The sequence below is a fragment of the Saccharomycodes ludwigii genome, chromosome VI, assembly GCF_020623625.1.
Source record: "Saccharomycodes ludwigii strain NBRC 1722 chromosome VI, whole genome shotgun sequence".
Lineage (NCBI taxonomy): Eukaryota > Fungi > Ascomycota > Saccharomycetes > Saccharomycodales > Saccharomycodaceae > Saccharomycodes > Saccharomycodes ludwigii.
This window is the reverse complement of record NC_060205.1, coordinates 420,663-444,394: the sequence shown is the minus strand read 5'-3', so window position 1 is coordinate 444,394 and position 23,732 is coordinate 420,663. Positions and strand designations below refer to the sequence as shown.

At 30.6% G+C, this 23,732-nt stretch overlaps 11 protein-coding genes and 1 non-coding gene across 12 annotated transcripts; 4 read left to right on the top strand and 8 right to left on the bottom strand.

Annotated features, from left to right (window-relative positions):
* Positions 1-104: 104 nt before the first annotated feature.
* MGP12 (Mgp12p) lies at positions 105-476 on the bottom strand (the record flags this gene model as incomplete). Its single annotated transcript, XM_046079425.1, has 1 exon — positions 105-476. The coding sequence occupies one exon, from the start codon at positions 474-476 to the stop codon at positions 105-107; it is 372 nt and encodes a 123-aa protein (XP_045933099.1).
* A 697-nt stretch (positions 477-1,173) lies between these two features.
* SCDLUD_004594 (alpha-mannosyltransferase) lies at positions 1,174-2,721 on the bottom strand (the record flags this gene model as incomplete). Its single annotated transcript, XM_046079426.1, has 1 exon — positions 1,174-2,721. One exon carries the CDS (start codon positions 2,719-2,721, stop codon positions 1,174-1,176), a length of 1,548 nt encoding a protein of 515 aa, XP_045933098.1.
* Positions 2,722-3,286: 565 nt separating this feature from the next.
* NSE3 (Smc5-Smc6 complex subunit NSE3) lies at positions 3,287-4,285 on the top strand (the record flags this gene model as incomplete). Its single annotated transcript, XM_046079427.1, has 1 exon — positions 3,287-4,285. The coding sequence occupies one exon, from the start codon at positions 3,287-3,289 to the stop codon at positions 4,283-4,285; it is 999 nt and encodes a 332-aa protein (XP_045933097.1).
* A 617-nt stretch (positions 4,286-4,902) lies between these two features.
* NCP1 (NADPH--hemoprotein reductase) lies at positions 4,903-7,011 on the top strand (the record flags this gene model as incomplete). The annotated part of the gene is made up of 1 exon (XM_046079428.1): positions 4,903-7,011. One exon carries the CDS (start codon positions 4,903-4,905, stop codon positions 7,009-7,011), a length of 2,109 nt encoding a protein of 702 aa, XP_045933096.1.
* A 1,050-nt stretch (positions 7,012-8,061) lies between these two features.
* Positions 8,062-9,903, top strand: SCDLUD_004591 (uncharacterized protein; the record flags this gene model as incomplete). Its single annotated transcript, XM_046076774.1, has 1 exon — positions 8,062-9,903. The coding sequence occupies one exon, from the start codon at positions 8,062-8,064 to the stop codon at positions 9,901-9,903; it is 1,842 nt and encodes a 613-aa protein (XP_045933095.1).
* Positions 9,904-9,971: 68 nt separating this feature from the next.
* RRP45 (exosome non-catalytic core subunit RRP45) lies at positions 9,972-10,895 on the bottom strand (the record flags this gene model as incomplete). Its single annotated transcript, XM_046079429.1, has 1 exon — positions 9,972-10,895. The coding sequence occupies one exon, from the start codon at positions 10,893-10,895 to the stop codon at positions 9,972-9,974; it is 924 nt and encodes a 307-aa protein (XP_045933094.1).
* A 404-nt stretch (positions 10,896-11,299) lies between these two features.
* RNH202 (Rnh202p) lies at positions 11,300-12,355 on the bottom strand (the record flags this gene model as incomplete). Its single annotated transcript, XM_046079430.1, has 1 exon — positions 11,300-12,355. The coding sequence occupies one exon, from the start codon at positions 12,353-12,355 to the stop codon at positions 11,300-11,302; it is 1,056 nt and encodes a 351-aa protein (XP_045933093.1).
* Positions 12,356-12,812: 457 nt separating this feature from the next.
* Positions 12,813-14,618, top strand: DDE1 (Dde1p; the record flags this gene model as incomplete). The annotated part of the gene is made up of 1 exon (XM_046079431.1): positions 12,813-14,618. One exon carries the CDS (start codon positions 12,813-12,815, stop codon positions 14,616-14,618), a length of 1,806 nt encoding a protein of 601 aa, XP_045933092.1.
* Positions 14,619-14,837: 219 nt separating this feature from the next.
* Positions 14,838-16,970, bottom strand: SCDLUD_004587 (uncharacterized protein; the record flags this gene model as incomplete). The annotated part of the gene is made up of 1 exon (XM_046079432.1): positions 14,838-16,970. The coding sequence occupies one exon, from the start codon at positions 16,968-16,970 to the stop codon at positions 14,838-14,840; it is 2,133 nt and encodes a 710-aa protein (XP_045933091.1).
* Positions 16,971-17,881: 911 nt separating this feature from the next.
* Positions 17,882-20,539, bottom strand: AAP1 (arginine/alanine aminopeptidase; the record flags this gene model as incomplete). Its single annotated transcript, XM_046079433.1, has 1 exon — positions 17,882-20,539. The coding sequence occupies one exon, from the start codon at positions 20,537-20,539 to the stop codon at positions 17,882-17,884; it is 2,658 nt and encodes an 885-aa protein (XP_045933090.1).
* A 1,904-nt stretch (positions 20,540-22,443) lies between these two features.
* Positions 22,444-22,941, bottom strand: ESS1 (peptidylprolyl isomerase ESS1; the record flags this gene model as incomplete). Its single annotated transcript, XM_046079434.1, has 1 exon — positions 22,444-22,941. One exon carries the CDS (start codon positions 22,939-22,941, stop codon positions 22,444-22,446), a length of 498 nt encoding a protein of 165 aa, XP_045933089.1.
* Positions 22,942-23,448: 507 nt separating this feature from the next.
* Positions 23,449-23,521, bottom strand: SCDLUD_004584. The gene has a single exon. It is a non-coding gene; the product is annotated as a tRNA-Phe (tRNA).
* Between the last annotated feature and the right edge of the window lie 211 nt (positions 23,522-23,732).

Sequence of the window (23,732 nt, the reverse complement as noted above, 5' to 3'; positions counted from 1 at the left end):
CCAAGCCATTATAACCATCACGTTTATATATATATATATATATATATATATAACCTAAATGTATATTTTGCCAATGCCCATATAAATATAAGTTTTTCCCCGTATTAATTCTTGGATTTGACTCCATTTACTTTGTCAACAACATCATTTTCTTCAATCACGTGGAATATTTTAGCCAAATTTTCTGGTTTTTCAGTATTTTCAATATGTAAAACAGGAATATCAAAGGAATACTTATCCCACCATTTATTATTTAACGGTAAGTTTATATCCACAAGTTCTAATGGGAGTTTACTAATTTCTTTATCTTTTGAATATAATTGTTCCAAGTTATATTTAGCTTTTTCACATAAACCGCAATTTTCTTTGACAAAAAGCGTTAGCTTGATTCGATTTTGAACGATATTAGATTTATTGAACAAGGACACTGTAGTTGAATGAAATGTACGATTATGTTGAATGATTGATTTTAACATTGTGGGTAGCTTTCCTTTTTTCTTTTTTTCTTTTCTCTTTTTTCTTTTCCTTTCTCTTTTCTCTTTACCTTTCTTTTATTTTTGTTAAAAAAGAACAAAGATTTTAAGTATGTTAAAAAAAAGATTACTATTTTCACAAGTTGTTAATATCTAAGAACATTTTTTATATACAAGAGACTAAGACCTTTTTTTTTTTTTTCAAATTCTTGATAAAACGATATTCTTATAGTACCTTTTTTTTTTTTTTTTTGTTTCGTTTAATATTAAAAAAAAAAAAAAAACCTGGTGATCTTTTGTGATTATTGCCTTTAAGATTTCCGTTAGATTCGATTTGAGTTATACGAGCTTATGTGAGAATTACCTAAAACATAACCCCTTTATATATATATATCTATATTTATTGTTATTATTATTATTATTATTATTATTATTATTATTATGCCAATACATAAAAAAATGTTGTGTAAATCACAATCGTTATTTTTAAACATCAATATAAATAAGAATGTGCAAAAAAGAATGTCTTTCTTTTTTTTTTGCTTCCTTCTTCCTTTTTCGATTCTTATCTTTCTGAGCCTTAAAAAAAAAGAAAAAAAAATGGATAAAAATGAAAATGGTTTTTGCAAGTCTTTATAACTTGACGGGTTATAATTCTCTTAAAGAAAGAGGGGGAGAGTAATTTCAAATATTTTACCAGCTATTTGATTCCCATTATTTGTGGATATTCTCCCCATTTCCTTAGAATGGAATTTATCCATTCAATTTCTTTTGGGTTAAAATCACCCCACTCTCCATGAACAACATTATCCAATTCATAGTATCTAGCGCACCAGTTATATCCATTACAGGCCCAATTCTCTCTAAAAAAATTAACACCGGTTCTGTCCGGTATGATGTAGGAATTGATTTTGATTATGCTATCACCTAAACTGTTATCACCCTCTTCAGTTATCCCCTCAGGCAGGTCCTTGATATTGTCATGAAATTTACAATTATAAGCACCTCCATTTAACCATAATAAATGTGTTTCAGGGTCTGCATAGCTTGTATGACCTACCTGTACAGAACATATTCTTTTATCATAAATATTGACGTTTCGGTTATAAACTTGTTTAATTTCCTCACCCACTCCGCTTGCCTCGTTGGGGTAGAACTTATAATTATGGGTACTATTGTTTCCCAGGGCTAAGAACCCCAACCAAAAATATTCCTTATCACCCCATGCGCATTCCCCTATATCATTTGATAAATTTAGGATAGTCGATATAACAGTGGCAAAATAATGCATTTGTTTATTGATCACCACAAGGCCGCTTTCCAACTGGTGCAAATATCCCCCATGGAAAAATTCTTTGTAAACTTGGTATTCTATTGTTTTTTCAGATTTGAAATATGCTTCTCGTTGAGACGGAGGCGGCAATGCTGCTTCAAACATATCAACACAATTTTGTGATAGTTTATCCACCATAATGCTTCTATCCCTGAAAAACAAGTTTCCATTATCGAGATATTCCTGTATATTAAAAAAATTATATGGATTAGTGAATAATATGACATCTGCGTCCAACAATATGAATTCTCTATCAAAGGTGTTAAATAATACGGCCAACCATTTATTTAAAAATGTCGTAAATTTGCCGATATATTGTGGGCTTATAAAATTTGAGGCATTTATAACCTCAATGTCTAAATCATTTTTATTTAGTTTCCCACCAAGGTTTTTGAAAAGATCAATACTCGATTGAGATAAATCTCCCTTATGAACAATCTGTATTGGGATCAAGCCATTGTTATTGCCATCATTATCATTGTAATACATTTCCAGGCTAAAATCTGTGGCAGACAAGGTGTTTATTAATCTCAAAGCATCCTCGACTTGATCTTCACCAACACTAAGCACAATGCCTCTTTTTTTTTTGTTGACTTTATTTGCATTTAATAAAACTAACCAAACAGATTTAGTGTGATCGTAATGATATTTTACATCATTTTCTAAATAGGTTAAATTAATAAATGGAAACATCCTATAATCCAGAGTATCATATTTAGTTATTTTATATCTAGAGATATCTAACCTATTAATAACAAAACATGTTTCATAAACACGGAGTCTTTCCATAACAAATGCTATGTTGTTAGTGGTGGTTTGTGAGCCTTGTGGAAAATTGTCAAAATTCAAGTTGCTATAATCATTAAACCAATTAGGATCTTTTTCATATAAGCGATCAAAATATTCATAGCACATTGATTCTAAAGGAGTTTTGAGATTAGTGTTTAATATACTGGAAAACAAAAATGCTGATAGAATTGAGGTTTTATATTTTTCATCATCATGAAATAATTTGATTTTTTGTAATATACGTGAATATCGTGGTGTATTAGTTTTTTCAAATGGACTGGAGTAGTTTGTATAAGAGGAGTATCGACTGTTATTATAATTGTAGATTATAATTTCAATTAATGTCAGTGACAGAAAAAAAAGAATTAGTATTCTTTTTATTTTAAAATTCAATAGTATCATAGTTGGAAGAGGTGTTGTATGTGATATTTTTTTTTGTCTTGGTAAAAAAAAAAAAATCTTATTCGAGTATATAATTTTTTTTTTTTTTTTTTTTTTTTTTATCTTAATCTTTCTCAGAAATCGAAAAAAAAAAAAAAAAATTAAAAAAAAATTAAAAAAAAATTAATGTAACATATTCTTTTACTTTTCATTTCAACAACATTTTAACAAATTTACTCTGAAATATACCTATACATTTACACAGCTAGCAAGCTATTCTTACTAAAACACGGATCACAAACTCATTACTATGTCAGAAGAAGATTCCCCAGCCATTATAAATCCAGACCAAAGATTCAAAGCTAGCGTGGAAAATGATTTAGAAACTTCACCAATTTTTAGTTGGTGTTCTCATCAAATGGTTAAATTTGTATTATCTAATTTGGAATCTACTATATATAGTCGAAATAAATTAGTTACACAGGTTAAAAAATTGCAAGCTGAATATTTCAATGACAATGACGACACAAACAACAATAATAATGTCCTTTCGTCTACTGTGTTGAAATTTGATAGGATCCATTTTGCAATGGAAATTATATTAAAAAGCAAGTTTGGATTAACGCTACACAGGATGGGAAATACAAAAAAGGGTGGTAGTAACAGTAGTAGCAGTTATATTTTATTGAAATTAAATTGTTCAAGTTTCTTATTGACAGATATACTTTTGAATAGGTCTATAAAAGAGTATAGAGCAAATATCACTAGTACCTATTCTGATACTGGGGATAGAAGTGGTAATGATTCGTTTACGAGAATGAGTGGCAATAATACGGATTTAGTACTGAATGGCATATTAAGTTGCGTTTTAGTTATTATAATAATGAAAAAAAATTCCATACTACATGAGGAATTGTTGACGCAATTAGAAAAGTTTGGTATAAGTAGCGAAAAGAAACAAACACAACTCTATGGGTACATTGATTTTGAGATTGAAGAATTTTTGAAAAATCTCATCAAACTGGATTATATAGAACGAATTGATGCTGGTAGTAATAAGGAAAATAAGGGAGGAAGTGGTTATAACAGCGGAGATACAAACATACAGTATCGGATTGGGCGCAGAACATTTTATGAATTTAGTCAAGAACACTTTATAATATTTTTAAAGAGGATATTAAGGTTAAGTGACGATGATGGTGATATTGTTAAGCAGTTGAGTGATAACATTGAATTAATTGTGGGAGATACGTATGCTGATGGTGGTGATGACAATGGCAGCGGGGGATTAGATGGTAGTGTTTTGTAGGATTGGTAAATGGAGGACACGAAACTGTAAAAAAGGAAAGGGAAGTGGGGTGTAAACGAGGGTGTAAACGAGGGTGTAAACGAGGGTGTAAACGAGGGTGTAAACGAGGGTGTAAACGAGGGTGTAAACGAGGGTGTAAACGAGTAAAGTATAAACGAGACGTGGTGTGTGGGTGTAAGAAATGGAAGTCAACAAAACAGCCAAGTTTTTTTTTTTGTTCTTTTTTACCCGCACGAAACAAAAGACCACAGCCAATTTCATATATGTAAAGATTTTGTTTAGATCACGCTTTTTTTGTCTATTTTCTTTTTCTTTTTCTTTTTCTTTTTCTTTGCTTTTGGTTTACTGTGTTTTATTCTCTTCTTCCTTTCTTTTAATGCCTGGGTGCTCGATTACGACAGAAAAGGAAAAAAAAATAAAAATAAAAATATATTTCTTCTATTCTTTTTCTTTTTAATCTTCTTTCCCTTTCTCTAATCTTTTTTTTTTCTTTCTTTCTTTCCTTCCTTCTATACTTCCTTTCCCTTCCCTCAATTAAAATAAAATCACTCCCATTTTGCATGTCATTTCTAGCTTTCATCCATTACATTACCAAGAAATATACAAAAACATTCAAAATGCCATTTGGCCTAGATACATTAGATTTCTCAGTATTAGTAGCTCTAGTCATAGCACTCTTCACTTATTTAAATAAAGATAAGCTTTTAGATGTGTTAAAGGGTAGTGGCGTCAGCGATAGCAGCATCACTTCTTCTTCATTAAGCCGTGACATAGTCGAAGTTTTAAAGGAGAATAATAAAAATTATTTGGTTCTGTATGGTTCTCAAACAGGTACCACCGAGGATTATGCCAAAAAGTTTGCCAAAGAATTAATGGCTAAATTCGGTGGTGAATTGAACGTTATGTGTGGTGATTTAGAAAATTATGATTTTGATAATCTAAATGAATTACCAGCTAACATCATAGTCTCCATTTTTATTAGTACCTACGGTGAAGGCGATTTCCCTGACAGTTCTATTCCCTTTGAAGATTATTTGAACTCTTTGGATCCTAGTGAAAAACCCCTATCCAGCTTAAAATTCACCTTATTTGGTTTGGGTAATTCCACTTACGAGTTTTTTAATGGGGCTGGTAAGAAATGCAAAGAAAAATTAATTGAAAACGGTGGTGCTCAGCTAATTGGGGAGTATGGTGAGGCTGATGATGGCATGGGTTCTACTGATGATGACTATACAAACTGGAAGGATAAGATTTTAGTTGTTTTGAAAGATAAATTGAAATTGGACGAGCATGAACAAGTTTTCCAACCTAGTTACAAGTTGACCAATTTAAATGAAATTGACAATAGCGTCTCATTGGGGGAACCTTCTATACACTACATCCCGATCCATAAAGATGAATATTTATCGTATAACTCAGACAAACATCAACAATTGGGCCCATTTGATACCAACTATCCATACGTAGCACCCATCACCCAAATTAAAGAACTGTGCAACCCTAAATCTGGCAGAAGTTGTTGCTTTGTTGAATTCGATGTATCAGGCTCCAACATGAAATACTCTACTGGTGACCATATTGGTATTTGGCCATCTAATAGTAACGAGGCAGTCAATCAATTTGTCAAATGCTTTCAACTAGACGAGTCTAAGGGATTTTCTTTGACTCCTCTGGACTCTACTGTCAAATTACCTTTCCCTGCACCTACTACCATTGGTGCTTGTGTTAGATATTATTTGGAAATTACTGGTCCAATTTCCCGTCAGTTTTTCTCCTCTGTTGCTCAATTTGCCCCCACCGAAGAGTTGAAAGCCGAATTAGAAAAGCTAAGTAAAGATAAAAATTTGTTTCATAGCGAGATTATCAGCCAGTATTACAATGTTGCTGATGCTTTGTTAAAATTATCTGGTGGTGCTCCATGGAATACTGTTCCTTGGGAATTTTTAATCGAAACTATTCCACGCTTGCAACCACGTTATTATTCGATTTGTTCCTCCTCCTCAATGGACAAACAGCTTGTTCATGTCTGTTGTATGGTTGAGCAACAGGTCATTTCCCAAGACCGTGTGTCCACTGGTGTGACAACTAATTTCTTGAAACAAATCGAATGTAAAGAGAATGGAAGCACTTACATGTTGCCTCCTGTTTCCTATGATTTAGGTGGGCCAAGAGGATTATACAATAAAAATAAATTGCCTTTATATATTCGTAAAAGTGGTTTCAAATTACCCTCTAATCCAAGTACTCCAGTTATTATGGTGGGTCCAGGTACAGGTGTTGCTCCATTTAGAGGGTTTATTCGTGAAAGAGTGGAATATGTTAAGAAGCAAACAGATGCAGGTAATAATGTCAATTTGGGCAAACACATGTTATTCTATGGGTCAAGGGATTCTAATGACGCATTGTTTATGAACGAATGGGAAGAATATAAAAAAATGTTGGGTAACGATGATACGTTTCAGTTACATTTGGCACAATCTCGTGTTCCTGGTGCTGAATCAAAGTATGTTCAGGATGCTATAAAGAAGAACGCTGTTCAGTTGGTTGAATTGTTAAACCAGGGTGGTTTCATCTACGTCTGTGGTGACGCCAAAAATATGGCTAAAGATGTTCATCGTAATTTCGGTGAGATATTGGCTGAGCAAAAAAATATTTCGTACGATGATGCTGTGGAAATGTTAAAGATGATGAAGGTTAGTGGTAAGTACCAGGAAGATGTTTGGTAGGATATATTATAATATGATTCAAATATAAATATATATATATATATTTTTTTTTTTTTTTTTTTTTTTTTTTTTTAATTATTCTGTGTGTAATAAATATGCTCTCACTTCTACTATACATTTTATTCAGCGTATATGTTAATAGATAAATAATAATATTTTTTCCTTATTAAACGTTCCTTATATAGACATTTTAAAGGTAAGTATTTTATGCTGTGATAACTTTAGAACTGATATATTCTGCACTAATGATCTTAAATGATTTAAAATGCTTGACACCACAAAAAAAAAAAAAAGAAAGAAAAAAAAGATACATTTAATGCAAGAATTGATTGTTATTAAGCAGTAAAGGCTATGCACGGATTTCTCTATGTGCAATTGTTTTAGATTCTATGCATGAAATTGCTTAAGTTTTCTTAACAACGCACGCCAGCTTTTTCCTTCTTTTCTTTTCTTTTCTCTCTTTGTAAATTTTGTGTCAGCGTAATTGTATACTATGTATAAATTATTATAATCTGAGATTTTTAAATTATTCTTTTTTTTTTTTTTTAGATCTTTTTATTAAAAGAAAAAAAAAAAAATAATAATAATAATAATAATAATAATTAAAACAAGTGATATTAAAAGGCTTATTGTAACATATTGGAAACTATTTGTTGATACTGCTGATGAAAAGAGTCATTAGTCTTTTTTCTTTTTTTTTAAATAAGGAAAATAAAAAAATAAAATAATATATAATGATATCATTAATTTATTCTTATCACTCAAATATATTTAATTTAAAATCAACAGTATAAAAAAAATTTTGTTTATATTTTTGATCACTATAAATTTTAGAGTTCTTCAAAAAGGTTATCAAATATATTATTTCCAATTTAACTTTCTATACTTTTGTTATAATCTTTTATTATTTATTATTTATTATTTATTATTTCTTTCTTTGTTATCTCAAAAGTCAGATAGATATAATAGTCTAGTATTAAAATTAGTTATATCTACATATTATCACAATCACGTATAAGTAAATTGATTCCAAAATCATAATTTCACAATATGCCACACTCAACAACACCTAACAGTGATTTAATTAATTCCGAAAACAACAATATTAATTTTATTCAAGAAATAACTAAAGAAGTTGTTCAAACAACTTCCATACCAAACAAAAAATATAACTACCATCGTTTATTCAATTATAATTCTGATGTGGTAACAAATTCAGCACCACTCGTTGATGCAATTTTATTGTTTCTAATTATCATTATAAGTATACTGGTGCTATCTTGTATAGCGTTTGGGATTAGAGAATATACCTTAGCTTTAAGTGAAAGAAGGTCTCAAATTAAAGAGGAGGATAAATTATCCGAATGGGATGAAGAAAATGCTTATGACAAAATAGTAGAAATAAGATTGCCAACTGGGATAAACAATAAAAACTTTAGGCACACCAGCAATAATAAAAATACTGCTACCTTTTCACTGAAAAATATTCAGATTCAACCTCTAGAGGAATTTGATACCAAGTACAATAAACCCTATGATGCTAATAAAGACGAAAACGGTAGTCCAAAAGATTTGCTCACGGAATCAATTTTACACAATAAGTATGTTTTAAGACAGTATTTGCATAGAAATGCCTCTATTGGTGCTACTCATCATAGATACCCAGTATTGGATCACGGATGTAGGTACGCTTATAACTATAGCAAAACAAACTTAAAGGAATTTGATGCTAATGTAAGTCCCGCCTCGCACCTTTATTTAGACATAATTCCAGATCCAACAGGAACTTCTATTGTTAGTTCAAATATAGAAACCAGTTGTTTGACAACTCCCAAGACTGGAAAGACCAGATTTGTTTATTCAACAGAGGAGTTAATACAAATTTTTCATACAACATCAACCGCCCCAAACATTGAATATTACCACAATGTAACTGACTTAATAAATAACAACAGATTTCATATAGCGCCAATAACTTTCAATACTGAAATTGAGGCAATCGACCATATACAGAAACTAACTAGCGAGTTATTTTCAACCGAAAACACTTCAAAAATAGAAACACAAATAAAACTATTCAAATTTGTCAGTTTATTTGCCAATTGTAATGTTTCAAATAATTCAATAATTTTTACCTCAGTTTTCTGCAAGTTGCTGGAAAAAGTTGTGGATTCTGTATTGCTATCAGATTTATTCATTTCAGCTAACCATTTTTTATTTAAAGTTTTTTTTATTTCTATATTAAACTACTTTATTTTACATATGTTGGTTATAGAAAGGGGCAGGAGTCTTATCTCTACTGTTAATAAACAAAACAACTGGAATATTACACATCCCCATATTCAATCAAGATTGCTCACTATAACCATGCTATTGAATCTATATTTAAATTTGGATGGTGCTGAAGAATTGTTGCCTGTTAGCAGACAAGAACACGCAAACTCAATTGGTACCATAAACACCGTAGTAAAATATTGTTTATTGGACATAACTTGCAGAGAGGCAAAAAGCATCATATTCAAATTCATTCTGGCTATAGAGAATTCGACTACTTCCATAAACGACATTTTTTATTACGTTGAAATTTGTAAAATACTAGAAACCCATAAGGAATGCTGTATTCCACATATGGTACATCAAAATAAAATAGGCTTATTGAAAAGTGTAGTCTCAAAATCATATATGCCAAAGACTAGAAACAGTGGTTACAAAGAGAAAGTTAAGCATCTAGCACAAGAGATTATCCATATTGTATCAGAAAAATACCCCGAAGCTAATAACTGGGTATCGGAAATTAAGAAAACGAATATGATGGGAAAAAGTGATAAAAAAAACTATAATGTTACTAGTATACAAACCAAAAGATCAACACCTGGTGCATGGGATGTTTGAAGTAGAATTAATTAGGTATATATATATGTATGTTACAATTATTCATAGTAATCAAGACTCATGCTTATCTATGAAGTCAGACGATCATTTTCTGCACTTAAGATGGCTGCAAATTTATTTCTTTTTTCTGAGTCTTTTTTAATTTTTTGTGTAATCTTGTCAGTTATCTTTTCAGTAATATTATAAGCTTTGTGACAACAATCCATCAAAGTTAACGCATCCATTGGCAAACCACCAGCCTTTGAGAGCTGTACAACCTCTCTGTTTTTATTCAAAGTCACAGTTAAAGTACCATCTCTTAAAATTTCTTCTTTCAAATTGGCATCTATAAGTACAATTTCATTATTGGAATCACCTTTGATATTTTCCTCCATTTTATCTGGATTGAAAAAAGAAAAGGTCACACAAATAGGTATATGTAAAACACCTAAAGGTACAGGTTCTCTTTCATCTGGTGAATGTATAGTTACTTGTTCACCACGGACGGTTGTATCTGGTTTTTTAAAGTGCAGTAGTCCAGTCATAACAGCTATACAGCTTGCATCTATAAATCCACCATCACAATCTAAAAAATGAACATCTGCTCTAACACACCAGCATTTAGAGCCAGCAACAATGCATAATCCCTCAATATCTAGTGCGCCTGATCTTCTCACGGCTTTTTCAATAATTCTGCTGCACAAAACTTCATCATCGCTGCTGCTAATCATTATATTTTCAAATTGTGGACCAGCAATTGCTGAAATTTCCGTGCTTACATAAAACAACCCTTCAAATGGCCTATCTTCATACGGAACAGCTAATTCACAACTTATTTTACAATGAACTTTTGTATTACCCATTTCGACTAGAACATCTCCATAGTCTTTACCTAGAGTAATATTTACATCACGAAATTCATTTAGTTCACGGGAATCCAATCTTTTGTTTTGCTTCAAAGCTTCTAAAATAAAGTTGGATTCAGCAGTAGAAATCTCAATATCTTTAGCCATTATATGTTATTTTTCTGATAAATGTATATATGTATGTATATATATATTTTCTTTTTTTTTTTTAAAACAGCAAAAAGTTCTTAATTGTTTATCACTTGTATGGTTATTCGAGCGATTGTTACTAGAAATAAATGGCAAAGCTTATTTCAAGATTAGGATTGAAGAAGAAAATATTTGTTAATGTTTTTTTTTTTTTTTTTTTTTTTTTTTTTTTTTTCATTTCTTTTTTTTTTTTTTTCTTTTTGTTTTTCGGTTAAATAGCCATAGTGTCCGTTTATCCAGATTGACAAATCCGGATTACAAAAATACATGAGCTAAATTTCAACGTCAAGCAAGCACGTGATACATAAACGGTAGCTATAATTAACAACAGCCATTTAAATTTATATACGATATATATACGATTATTTTCTCTTAAAGAAATTATCAATTGCACCTTTACCCTTTTCAACTGATGGTTTAGAATTTTTCCTTTTAACAAGTAGTTTCTTACTGCTGTTGGTTTCATTATATGTGTTATTAAAATTACAACCACCAACGTCTGGATGCATTACCTTTTCCAATAAAGCCCGTGTTTCCCTTTTTTCCAGTTCTTGTGCACTTAAATAATCATTATACAAAGTCCATGATTCTGATACACTTTTTGTATCTAAGAGCACTTGGTATATAGATAATGGAATTAGGGATATTAACAAATTTAAACTATGGACTTTTTTACCGTGCTTTATAATATCAGAAGGCATCGTGGATTTGTTGGAGGAAAAAAATTCGTTTCCTAAACTTTGCGGAAAATTATTACTAATTTTATCTACAAGGGCCGATAGCCATTCTACTATTTTAGAAACTGTGATCTTAAAATAATCGTCTCCTCCTTCAACAACAACATCGCTAATTTTTTTTAAACTTTGTAGTAACATTTCACGTGGAATTTTCGACCAATTTTTATGGTGGTTTGTTAGAATTGCATGGATCTCATCTAATTCTTGAAACATAGGTTCCTTCTTGGCCACAATCTGAGAATTGTGCTTGTAATCAATATATTGTTTTTCAGTTTTAGCTTCTGTGAATTTGTTTAATTTAGTAAATGCACCAATTAAACTGAACGTTATATCATATTTTATGGAATATTTAAAGGTACCTTGACAAAAAATTTCTCCTTTGGAAACATCGTTGATATTGTACAATATGGTAGATTTTATTGGAATATCCTCGCCAGTTTTTTTATTCTTGGAATAGTGGTATTTTTCTAAATCTTTATTTTCATTATACCTACAATTTTTACTAAACTGTTGTCTCTTAATTTCATAACATTTGTTATTTTTATTATCCAGAATGATTTGAATTGGTGATTTGTTTTCAATATTTGATGGATGTGGTAATTCAAAAAAGGTTAATGATATCTCTTCATCGTTGTTTTGGACACACGGTAGATACCAGATTTGTTTTTGGGATACTGACATTGTGGTATGTATGATATCTAAGTTCACTACCAGTTACTCTTTTTTTTTTTTAAAAGAAAAATTAAAATTGTTTCAAATTAAATCAACTTGATTTGAAAATTGCTAAAAAATTGCCTAAAAAGCAAGAAAAAAAAGTTTAAAGGCGATCTTGTAAAAATTACTTTACGCGTAATCTTAAACGCTTATCTTCATTACAAATATCAAAGCATGAACTTTACGTATATTAACATTTGTATATTTCCCTTCTTTTATTAAACGAAGCCATTTCTTTCACTTAACAACCTATAAAAACAACTTTGTGTTGTAAATTATAACTATCTCATTTTTGTTTTGTTTTTTTTTTTTTTTTTCTTTTTTAAATCCCTGTTATATTGTCTAAAATATTAATTGATTCGAAAAAAAAGATTTAACTAAAGAACATATTGAAACCAAATACAATAACACTGCTTACTCACCAATGGGCTTAACAAAAATTGTGGTTTTTTTAATAATAACCGCCATAACTTTTTGGCTATTCAGCTATATTTTAATAGACTCCAAAAAAGAACCAACATCTTTGGATTTACAAGCATGGGTTGGTGATACCCGCAAAGAGGGAGAAACTGCATTGTACCGTAATCTGTCAACTCCCTTTTCAACTTCTCTCCTAAATGGTTTGAATCTAAGAGTCAAGGACAAACCTTATCAATATAGAAGAGGAAATTTTGCAGATGTTTGGCAATGTTGTATGGATTTGTACTATGACACAGATACTAAAGACATCAATAAAAAGGGTGAAAATTATATCACGTTTGAGCAACAACATCAACACGGGGGACAATTAAAAAAATCATTAGAAACGATTGATTTAGATACAATGAATGTTTTTAAATTTTTCCAGTCGTATTTTGAAGGAATCAAGGGTGATAGTAATAATCAAAAAAAATTGGTTATTGGTATTACCATACCAGTTTATAAATATTACGGTTTTATTGTTGCTGTTGGGTCTTTCATAAGTTCGTTGCTATTAAATATGGAAGAAAAAAGAAATATTTTAGAAATTAGGTTTTTAAGTTCTCCACCCCGTAAGGATGAAAATATTGATGTCATTTTTGTAGATACATGGAGCAATGTAGGCAAAATGAAACAAAGTTTGGAATGGTATAAATTGCTGGTGGTTGGTGATTCATGCGCCAATGATCCTGAAAGTTTTTCTGACAAAAATATCATTTCAATTGATGATATACTACAAACACAAAATTCCACAAGGTTTAAATACGTCCAACCGCAAAATTATAAATTGCATGATGATGATATTTTATTTAAGTATGAAAATAACACTGTTTTCACCCAGATGAACTTGGTAAGTGCTATTTCATCGTACGTTGTATCTTTTCCACAGGATCATCAACTTAGTTCTAAAGATGTAGTTCAGTTTATCTTTGATGAAGATAATAGTAATGATTTGAAACATTCTTTTATTCAAATTTGGCCAAAATTACTAGCCGTTTTAATGCATGGTGGATCTGTCATTTTTACAAGCACTCGTTTCAAAATTGAGCCACAAACCACCTTATTGGTGCTCGGTGTAGAATCATATAAAACTAAATTATTATCTTTGATAGATAAAATGAATATTATTCAATCTTTGAGATTTATGTGGGCTTCTAATTTTTTTAGTGAAGGTGTTTTCAGTAAATCCGGCAGTATGTTGCCTAAAAATGGGAATTTTCAATTGAGGTGTATTTATATGGCAATTAACGTTCATAATTCCGATAAATGCAATGATTTTGACGACACTGACTTTATATCTTCGATTAAAGACGGCGAAGTGCCCGTAGACAAAAATCAAATTCATATAACTTCTTTAGATATGACTAGAATAAGGGCTCTATTTGGCAGTAGACTAGTTTTGGAAACATTTGTTGGTACTTTAATTTTGGGTCCTGTATTCCAAAGCAATTATTATGACTATAGAATTTTCCCTCCGGGTGTGGAAGATAAATTACAGTTTTGTGGTGTTATAACTTCATCATTAGAGGCCAAGTTAATTGAATTTGAGGGAAATGACGATGATAAAAGCTCTGAAAAGCTTTTTAAAGCTGAAAAAAGACAAGGATTGTTGTTGGTTCGTGGATATACTATTGGGAAACCATGCTCTGAAGTATTACTTCAACGAGCCTTGAAATTGAGTGAAAAATTTGATCCTAGCAGAGACGCATGGATGCCATTGGTTGGTGTAGTCGGCGTTTGGGGTAAAGATCAATGTTTCTATGAGTTTTGAATTTGGTTTTATATGAAATTATCTCATGATATACAAAAACATACATAAATGTTGAATAAAAAGGTGTTTATTTATTTATATATTGAAAAAAAAAAAAAAAAAAAAAAAAAAAAAAACTTATATAATCATTATAACAAAAACAAACTAAAAAAAAAAAAAAAAAAAAAAAAAAAAGAGAGAAAGAGTACCTAAAGCAAATAGTAACAAACTGATTGAAAATCAAGCAGAGTATTGATTGGTTTCAAAATCTAAAATTGTAAAAGTGTTCCCACCGATACCAGCAGAAATATCAATAGTACCGATTTTATTACCAGTTGTAAAATAATAAGTATTTGTTGAAACGTATTGACCATCATTAATGAAAATTTCAATAATGTCATTGTCAATAACACCTTGAACTTTATAGATCGAAACATTAGCTGATGTGTTAGCATATGGAAGGACCATGAGCGTTATCTTATCACTATAAAATTCATTGTCTTCTACAAAGGCAACATTGCTATGCGATCTATCCAAATAAAAAGCTTGGTCGTTAACTTCAAATCCGAATTTCAAATATTCACTTGGATCACTGTACCCTTTGAAATTGAAATTTAAGTTGGCAAAATCAGATTCTGCAACATTAGTGTTATTTACTAGGAAAGTAGCTTGGAAGTCTAATAGCCCAGTAACGGTATCATTCACGTTGGAAACATCATAGGATAAAGTTTCTTTAATATCTAGTGGGAATATATTGTTCAAAGTGTGGCTGGTACCATTTATATGTAACCCATTGTATAGTGGCTCGGCAATTAAAGTTAGAACAGCTGAACCGGCCCTGGTATCTTTGTATTGTAAAGTTAAATTTCTAACCAAACTCAATGAGTTTTTCCATGGCGATGTTGGTGCATTAGCAGAATATTGTGAATCAGCAGCCAAACCTATACCCAAAACGCTGTTAGCATTGGCATTAACAAGTGATTGTAACCCATAGAAATCTTTACCGTAATCAACAGTACGGATAGAACTATCATCGGGAATAAATTGCTCGCCATCAAAATCACCAATGAGATATTGAGCAGAGGAACCTCCACCATTTTGAATGGATCCCATATTTACAGAACGGAATAAAACCCACTTATAAGTAATCGATGTGGTGGTGACAGGATTAGTAGTAGTAACGTCATTGGTAGCAGCAGAGGCAGCCTGATAAGCTCTATATAAAGCCCATTCTCTTGCAAAAGAATCATTCAACGAATTTGTATTGTTGCTTCCCTCAGAGTATGTGCCATTGACAAAAGTGCTGTTGATATAAGTTGTATTATTGGAATAGGTGATATTGATATAAGTAGTATTAACAATAGTATTATTAATGTAAGTGGAGTTGATAATAGTGTTGTTAATGTATGTAATGTTATAATAAATAATATTTGGAGCTGGCGTAGCAGTTGGACTCAAAGTGGTTGTTCCAAAATTTTCTACAATGATGACAGTCGTATTTGCTTGATTGGCGGCCGGTGTAGAAGAACTAGTGGAATTATTAGCGGTTGAGGTGGAATTATTATCAGTTGTAGTATTTGAAGATGAAACGGTTTGCATACCAATAACTGGGATTCTGACCAAACTTGGGGAGCCATATTGATAATTTGATTCGGTATAATTGGAAAATTCACTGGTCTTATTCCAGTTTATCAAATCATATGAATTGTAAAAATCGAGAACGTAGTCAGCACCCTGAAACACAGTCAAAATCCATTTATTTGATTCTTCATGCCAGAAAACATTTGGATCAGCGAAAAAGTTAGATTGAAGGATGGGATTACTTGGATAGTTAACAAAAGTGTAACCACCATTAATGGAGTACGCTAAATTAACAGATGATATGTTTTCAGAAGAGGAGGTTGAACAATAAAGTGCGATAATGTTTTCATTACTATCCGTAATATTACTAGGGAACAAACCGGAAGAATTCTTAGAATCAATAACCATAGATCCACCGCCTAATGTATAACTGCTATCATTTATTGAGATAATTGAGTCGTTGTTATTATCGATGGAAGTCCAATGGGTCAAATCTTGGGAGGTAGAATGTCTCCAGGTAACCTGGCTAGAGTCATTTTCTTGGTATTGATAATAAATGTTATATAACTCGTCAGTGGTATTGTAAAATAATCCAGTTATATCGCCCAAAATACCATTTTCTAAAGTTAAATGAGCTAATGGTCTATTATTGGAGTACTCTACCAATTCACTGCTTGTGGTGGAAGAAGAACTTGATGTGATAGAAGTATTTGTATCTTTGTTAATATTGCTATTTGCAATAACGATTAGGGGCAAATATATCAGTGAGTATAAGAAGCTATTTAAATTCATGGCGATTAAAGGGCTAAAGTTTTATAGTATTATAAAGTAAAAGGTGTGGGGTATTCTGTAGATGAACAATATAATTGACCTTGTCACTTATCACTGAGTTTTTATAAGTAATGTTTTTTTTTTCTTATAATTAGTAGAAATGATATTACTAAGATGAAGATAAATGAAATGCTCCTGTCGACTTTTATATGTTACAGGAGAAGAAGATGTAAGTTTAAAAAAGATTACAAATCAAGGTATTAATAATTTAAGATAATAGGTATATAAAGAATGGTAAGTGAGTTAGTAATAAAACGGGGGGGGGGAAAAGGGGGGAGGGAGAGAGGGATTGGAGACAAGAACAAAAGGAAGAGGAAAGTTATTATTTGCTCTATTTGAATTGTTTCAGTTTATTTTAATTTCATAAGATTAAAAAGTTTTGCCATTGTTTATTTAGTACCTTTATGGGTGCGTTGATATATATATATATATGATTCTGTGAAATTATTAATAGTAGGCAAACACCTCCTTTTTTTTTTGTTTTTGTTTTTTTTTTGTTATTCAACAGAAACAAATAAATAAATAAATAAAATAGGATGATATTATCCCTTTTATTTATTTATTTATTTACTATTTGTAATAAGAGTTGTAATCACGCTGTTTTATTTATTTATTTACTTATTTATTTTGACACATCTTTTACCATTGCGTCATTATACGTTTCAGCTTTTTTGTTTCAAACAATAGCCTTTTACATATTCAAACAAACAAACAAAATCCTTTCTACAGTTATTTCCCAATTAATTACTATTTTATTTATTTATATACCAAACATCACAAAAAGTAAATAATTATCGGCAAAAGGGGTAAAAAAAAAAAAAAAAGAAATTACAATCATATATATCTTTATATAACACATAACTTTATCAAATTTACATGTAATTATTCTTCTCCAAGAAATCAGAAACAATTTTGCGATCTCTACTGACCCATAAAGCCTTGGATTTAATAGAATCCAGAGATTGAGCTAAACTTTGATCAAAGCCTTTGGTGGATCTTTGGCTGAAAAACTCTTTAATCTCATCAATTTTTTCCAAAGAGGTAAATCCAGAAGTACCTAGGTTTACAATAGACCCCAACATACTCAAGCCTGGTGGCAATTGCTTATTAATTTCATCCCAGTTCTTTTGTAACCAGTTCCACAAACTTTCAATACCTTGTGGTGTGGCTCTGAGTCCACCCATTGGGTAGTAAATATCTTGTTTCAAAATAGTGCCGTCTAATAAATAACCTAGAGTACGTTGAATTAATTCAGGGGTTTCAAACCTACCCAAACTTCTCAAAGCGTCTAATCTTAGAGTGGTTGGCAAGTTCTCGTTTTGATAAATTTGAAACAAACTTTCATAATCTTGTAACTTACCATTTCTAGCAACAGTGGAAAATATAGCAGATCTATACAATGGATCAATTTCACCACTGACACCGGATACATAATTTTTGAATTTATTCAATGCAATTTCAATACTTGGTTGGTGATGACAAGCACAAGCTTGGGAAAATAAATTAATTTTCAAGTTTTTAGTGGCAAAATCATCACTTTCTTTAACTTCCCAACCCAATTCTGCATATTTTTTAGAAATAATGTCCAAAACAAAGTTGTGCAAACCTTTTCTAACGGCAGTTGGTTCAAAAACCCAAGTGTTATATAAGGAATTCAAAGTGCTTAATATTTGGTTGAAAACGACAAATGAGGACTCGGTGTTCCAGTTTCTAACCAATTCTAACAAGTTGGTAGTAGAGGTGTAGCCAGAAGCAGACAAAGTGCCTAATTCAGCAATTAAACCAGCACGATCTTCAACGCTTAACTTATCAGCCTGGGAACCTAATTTCTTGTACCTCTTATCAGAGTAGCAAGTTACATAAATGTTGGATTGATCAGCGTTCAATTTGAAAAAATCTGATTCACCACTATTTTTAATTTTGAAGGTTTGAACTCTTTCGTCTAAAACTAAGCTAGAATCAACCACATCTTTACCTGTCTTCAAAGACAAAAACACAGGATAAATGGTTTCATCTTCTTCTGGCTTAACATCTGCAGTTCTCAAATAACGATGCTGAGTGATCTTTAATTCATTAAGTTTGCCATTTTCTTCCACTTCCTCCACCGTGACGATAGGAAACCCGACTTTTTTGGTCCAAATGTTCATAACTTCAGGAACATTCTTGCCCGAAACAGCAGCCAAGGCCTCCCATAAATCTTCAGTCTTGGCATTACTATATTTAAACTTATTCAAATATTGGGAAACACCTTTGACAAAGACATCTTCACCCAACCATTTAGAAATCATTCTTAACAAGGAGGAACCCTTGGAGTAGGAAATGGCATCAAATATTTGGTTGATTTCATCAGCCCTCTTAACTGGAACCTCAATTGGATGCGAAGATCTTAAAGAATCTAAAGTGAGAGCACTTTGCAAATTATCAGTAACATATTGTTCCCAAACTTTCCATTCTGGTTGGAATTCATTACAACTATACCACGACATCCAAGTGGCAAAACCTTCGTTTAACCATAATCCTTCCCACCAATCCATGGTCACCAAATTACCAAACCATTGGTGTGCCAATTCATGTTGGACAACTTCAGCAACTCTCTGAATGGTGTTTAAAGAAACCTTCTTAGGGTCTAACAATAAATCAACCACCCTATATGTTACCAACCCCCAATTTTCCATCGCACCAGCAGAAAATTCATGGACAGCAACATTGTCCATTTTAGGCAATGGATATTTAATACCGAAAGCTTTTTCAAAAAAATCCAAAGTCTTTGCTGTTAAATCAGCTGCAAATTGGCCATCTTTTTCGTTGCCTGGGGTAGCATAAACTCTGATTGGAATACGGAAATCTGTATTTTCCACGTATTTCAATTCAGAAACGATGAAAGCAATTAAATAGGTGGACATTTTAGGGGTGGTGTTAAAAACACTGACTTTTTTTTCCTTATTGGAATCATCAACAATTATAGTTTCACTTTTAAGATCCATGTTGCTCAAATGAGTAAAATTTGGCGTGGAAATCAAAGTAATTTGAAAAGTAGCTTTCAAATTAGGTTCGTCAAAACAAGGGAAGGCTCTTCTAGCGTCAGTAGGTTCCATTTGAGTAGTAGCCATGTATTTAACCTCTTGTGTCTCCTTATCAACATATTTAGCTCTATAAAACCCGGCCATTTGATCATTCAAAGTGCCGGAAAAATCAATATCTAATATAATAGTTTTTTCTTTAGAAATACCAGCTGATATATCAGTGAATTCAAATTTAGTGACTTGTTTCTCTTCATTAGTGATGATATTGGAAGATTTGATCTTCTTGTCTTTAGAAATGATGGAAGCTTGATGGATTTTTAGTTCTGCGGTGTTCAATTCTACAGTGTTAACGTTTGGATCGTTAACTTGTAAGGTGATTTTAACGTTACCATCAAATTTGAAAGTTTCGAAATTGGGTTCGATGGTTAGATTGTAATTCAATGGTTTAACATTGTTGGGCAAAACATCGCGTTCAGGGGTTTTAGTGTGGCTATTAGTAATTGACATTTTATACAATTGTATTTTGTTTTTTTTTATTTTTTATGTTTTTGTTTGAATTGAGTTGTTAGTAATGAATCCAGAATTGAAACAAAAAAAAAAAAAAAAAAGTTGAAAGAATAAAGGCAAATCGATTATTTGGGTCAAGTTAAAAAAGGAATGAGAAATGGAACAAAAAAAACAGTTTGCATTTATAACAAGCTAATTTGGAAAAAAGGGAGAACTTTTTCTCCATTTTTTTATTTTTATTTTTATTTTTATTTTTATTTTTCGATTGGCTCAAAAAAAATTAAAAATAAGAGTTGTCCGGGTGAGCACAGAATATATCTAATTTTGTGTCAATATCACAAATACGAAGACGATAATCAGCAAATGTCTGTATTAGACTAATCGTAATGCCACATTATCTATCTTGTAAAAGTAATCGATTTTCTTTTTGAAAAAAGAAAAATAGAAAAATAGAAAAATAGAAAAAAAAAAGTGGGAGGGGGAGGGAAGAAACTTACATACTACTCAACTGTCTCAGTATTGACCGGTTGTTGTTTAAAAAATGGCTGTTGTCCATGGGATTTTCCATTATTAATTTCCTTACTTAGTACTGAAAATGGTCTTTCCATTATAATCTTATTTTTTTTTTCAGCATCAATAAGATTGTCTGCGGTTACTACATTACAGATACCAAAGATGGTGAATAATAGTAATATAACCTTGAATAAACTGATGTTGTTCTTTTTCTTCATAATATATATATATCGTTTGTTTTAATGATACAGTGTGTGTGTGTGTGTGTGTGTTTTATTTTTTCTTTTTTAATTCAATGTAAAGTATTAATGGATTAACTTGGATAATAATATTTAAACTTTAATAATTTATTTGTTTTGTTTTTGTTGTTTTTAATAAAAATAAAAATAAAAAAAAAATAAATAAATAAATAAATTAACCAAAAAGATCACCTTTCCCCCTCTTTAAAGATAAAAATGTAAAAAAGTAACAAAAAAAAAAAAATTAAAAAAAAAAAAATAAAAATAAAAATAAAAATAAAAATAAAAAATACTTTGGATGCTTTTATACATACTTTATAATTTTATTTTTTAATTCTTGATGAATTTTATTGCATTTATTACAGCTTCTTGTAGTATCGGAAAATAAAGATCTTTTGAAAATTGAATTATAGGCGGAATTGTTCTTTTTTATAGCGTTATAGGTCATGTTTCTGTAACCATTATTTACAAAAAATGATAAGACATTCTTTTTTAAAGATAATCTTGACAAATTCGTAAATTTGCTCGGTAAAAATATTATCGATTTTAGCATGCTAATAATAGTTATTTTTGTACTGACTGCACTTTGAATATTTAATGAGAGGTTAATTGGCTGTAAGCTACTGATGTTTAAACAAAACAAACTGAAAGTAAGAAAAGAAAGAAGAAAAAAAAAAAAAAAACACAAAACTAAACTAAACTTGTATCTTTTAGAATGAAATAAAGAAAGAACGAAAAAAGTAACAAAAAAATAACGATTAATAAAGGGGAAAAAATAACAGAAAAAAAAAAATTTAAAATAAACAAGGTTGGAATTTTTTGTTTTTGTTTTTTTGTTTTTTTGTTTTTTTGTTTTTTTGTTTTTTTATTAAAAATTTTAATTTTTCCCTCCTCATCATAAATCAAATCAGAGATCTGTTTTCATTACAAGTAAAACTTAATTAAACCACTTAATAATCATAAATAATGATTGATTGGATTAACGCTCTCTCCCGTCTGTATTCTTAATTGGCTAATAATCTAAGAAAGAAAGATTTTAAAAAATATAAGTAAAATGGAAAAAAAATAAAATAACAAAAAAAAAAAAAAAAAAAAAAAAGATTTTGATAAACTTGGAGATCGTATCTCATTTTTTTTTTTTTCTATTAAAAATTATGCAATTCTCTTGATTAAGTGAAGACCACTTTCAGTATCCACAATTCCACTAATCTCACCCACTTTCAAAGCAAAAGCAGCCTTCTCAAAATCTGGTTGCATCTCGCCTCTACCAAAAAACCCCAAGTCACCACCTCTTTTATAAGAGTTACAATCACTTCTTTCTCTAGCAATTTCTTCAAAGCTAGCACCTTTATTGAAAATAGCATCCCTATACCTTTCTAATTCTTTAGCAGCTTCTGCTTTGGTAATAGTAATATGAGGGTTATGATGGGAAGATGGTCTTCTACTATCACGATGTTTAATTAGAATATGTAAACATCTGATCCTTACTGGATGTTCCCTTAAATAATCTTTTAATCTAACATAGTCGGTACCACTTGGAGGTTCCCAATGAGATTCCTTAGTTTCTGGGTTGAAATAATATTCTCTTTTTTTGGTTTTACTATACTTAACTATCCATGGTGATGGTAATCCACTTGCAATATCAGACATTTTTTTTTCTTGTTGAGACTTTATCTTTTTTTTTTTTTATGGGCAAACTATGATTGATGGGTTTCTTTGGATATCAAAGGTTGGTTGATTATAGAAAGACAAAGATAAGCGATTGAGAATAAGGAAAATAGAACGAAAAGTGGTAGAAATAGAACAGTTTATATTTGATTTATAATAAAAGTGGAATTGTAGTCTTTCTTTTCTTTTCTTTTCTTTCCAGTTTGTTAATTTGAACTTCTCTCGCGTCGTCTTCTCCGGGCCCCTATTATTTTATTATTGTTTGTGCGTGAAGAAACTTTTCCGGAATAATAACAATAATAAAATACAAGGCCGAGAAAACACGCACAACAGAAGATAGGAGAACTTTGCCACTGCGACAAACGCAAGCGAGAGTAAAATTAAATAGGAGAAAAAAAAAGAAAGAAAGAAAGAAAGATTTAAAATTTTGACAGAGTAAATTTTATATATGGGAAATATATGTAAAAAATATAAAAATATAAAAATATATGCGAATTCTGTGGATCGAACACAGGACCTTCAGATCTTCAGTCTGACGCTCTCCCAACTGAGCTAAATCCGCATTAATTGTTAACCAATCTCTCTTGGTTGTATCACACAATAAATAATATTAAAATAATTTAAATGTTGTGTCACTGACACAAATCTTAACTATCAATAAAAATAAAATCAATAAAAATAAAATCAATAAAAAAAAAAAAAGGAAAAAGATTTCTCTTTTTATATATTAAAAACTTAATACAAGTTACATAAACTAACAATAAAAATAAAAA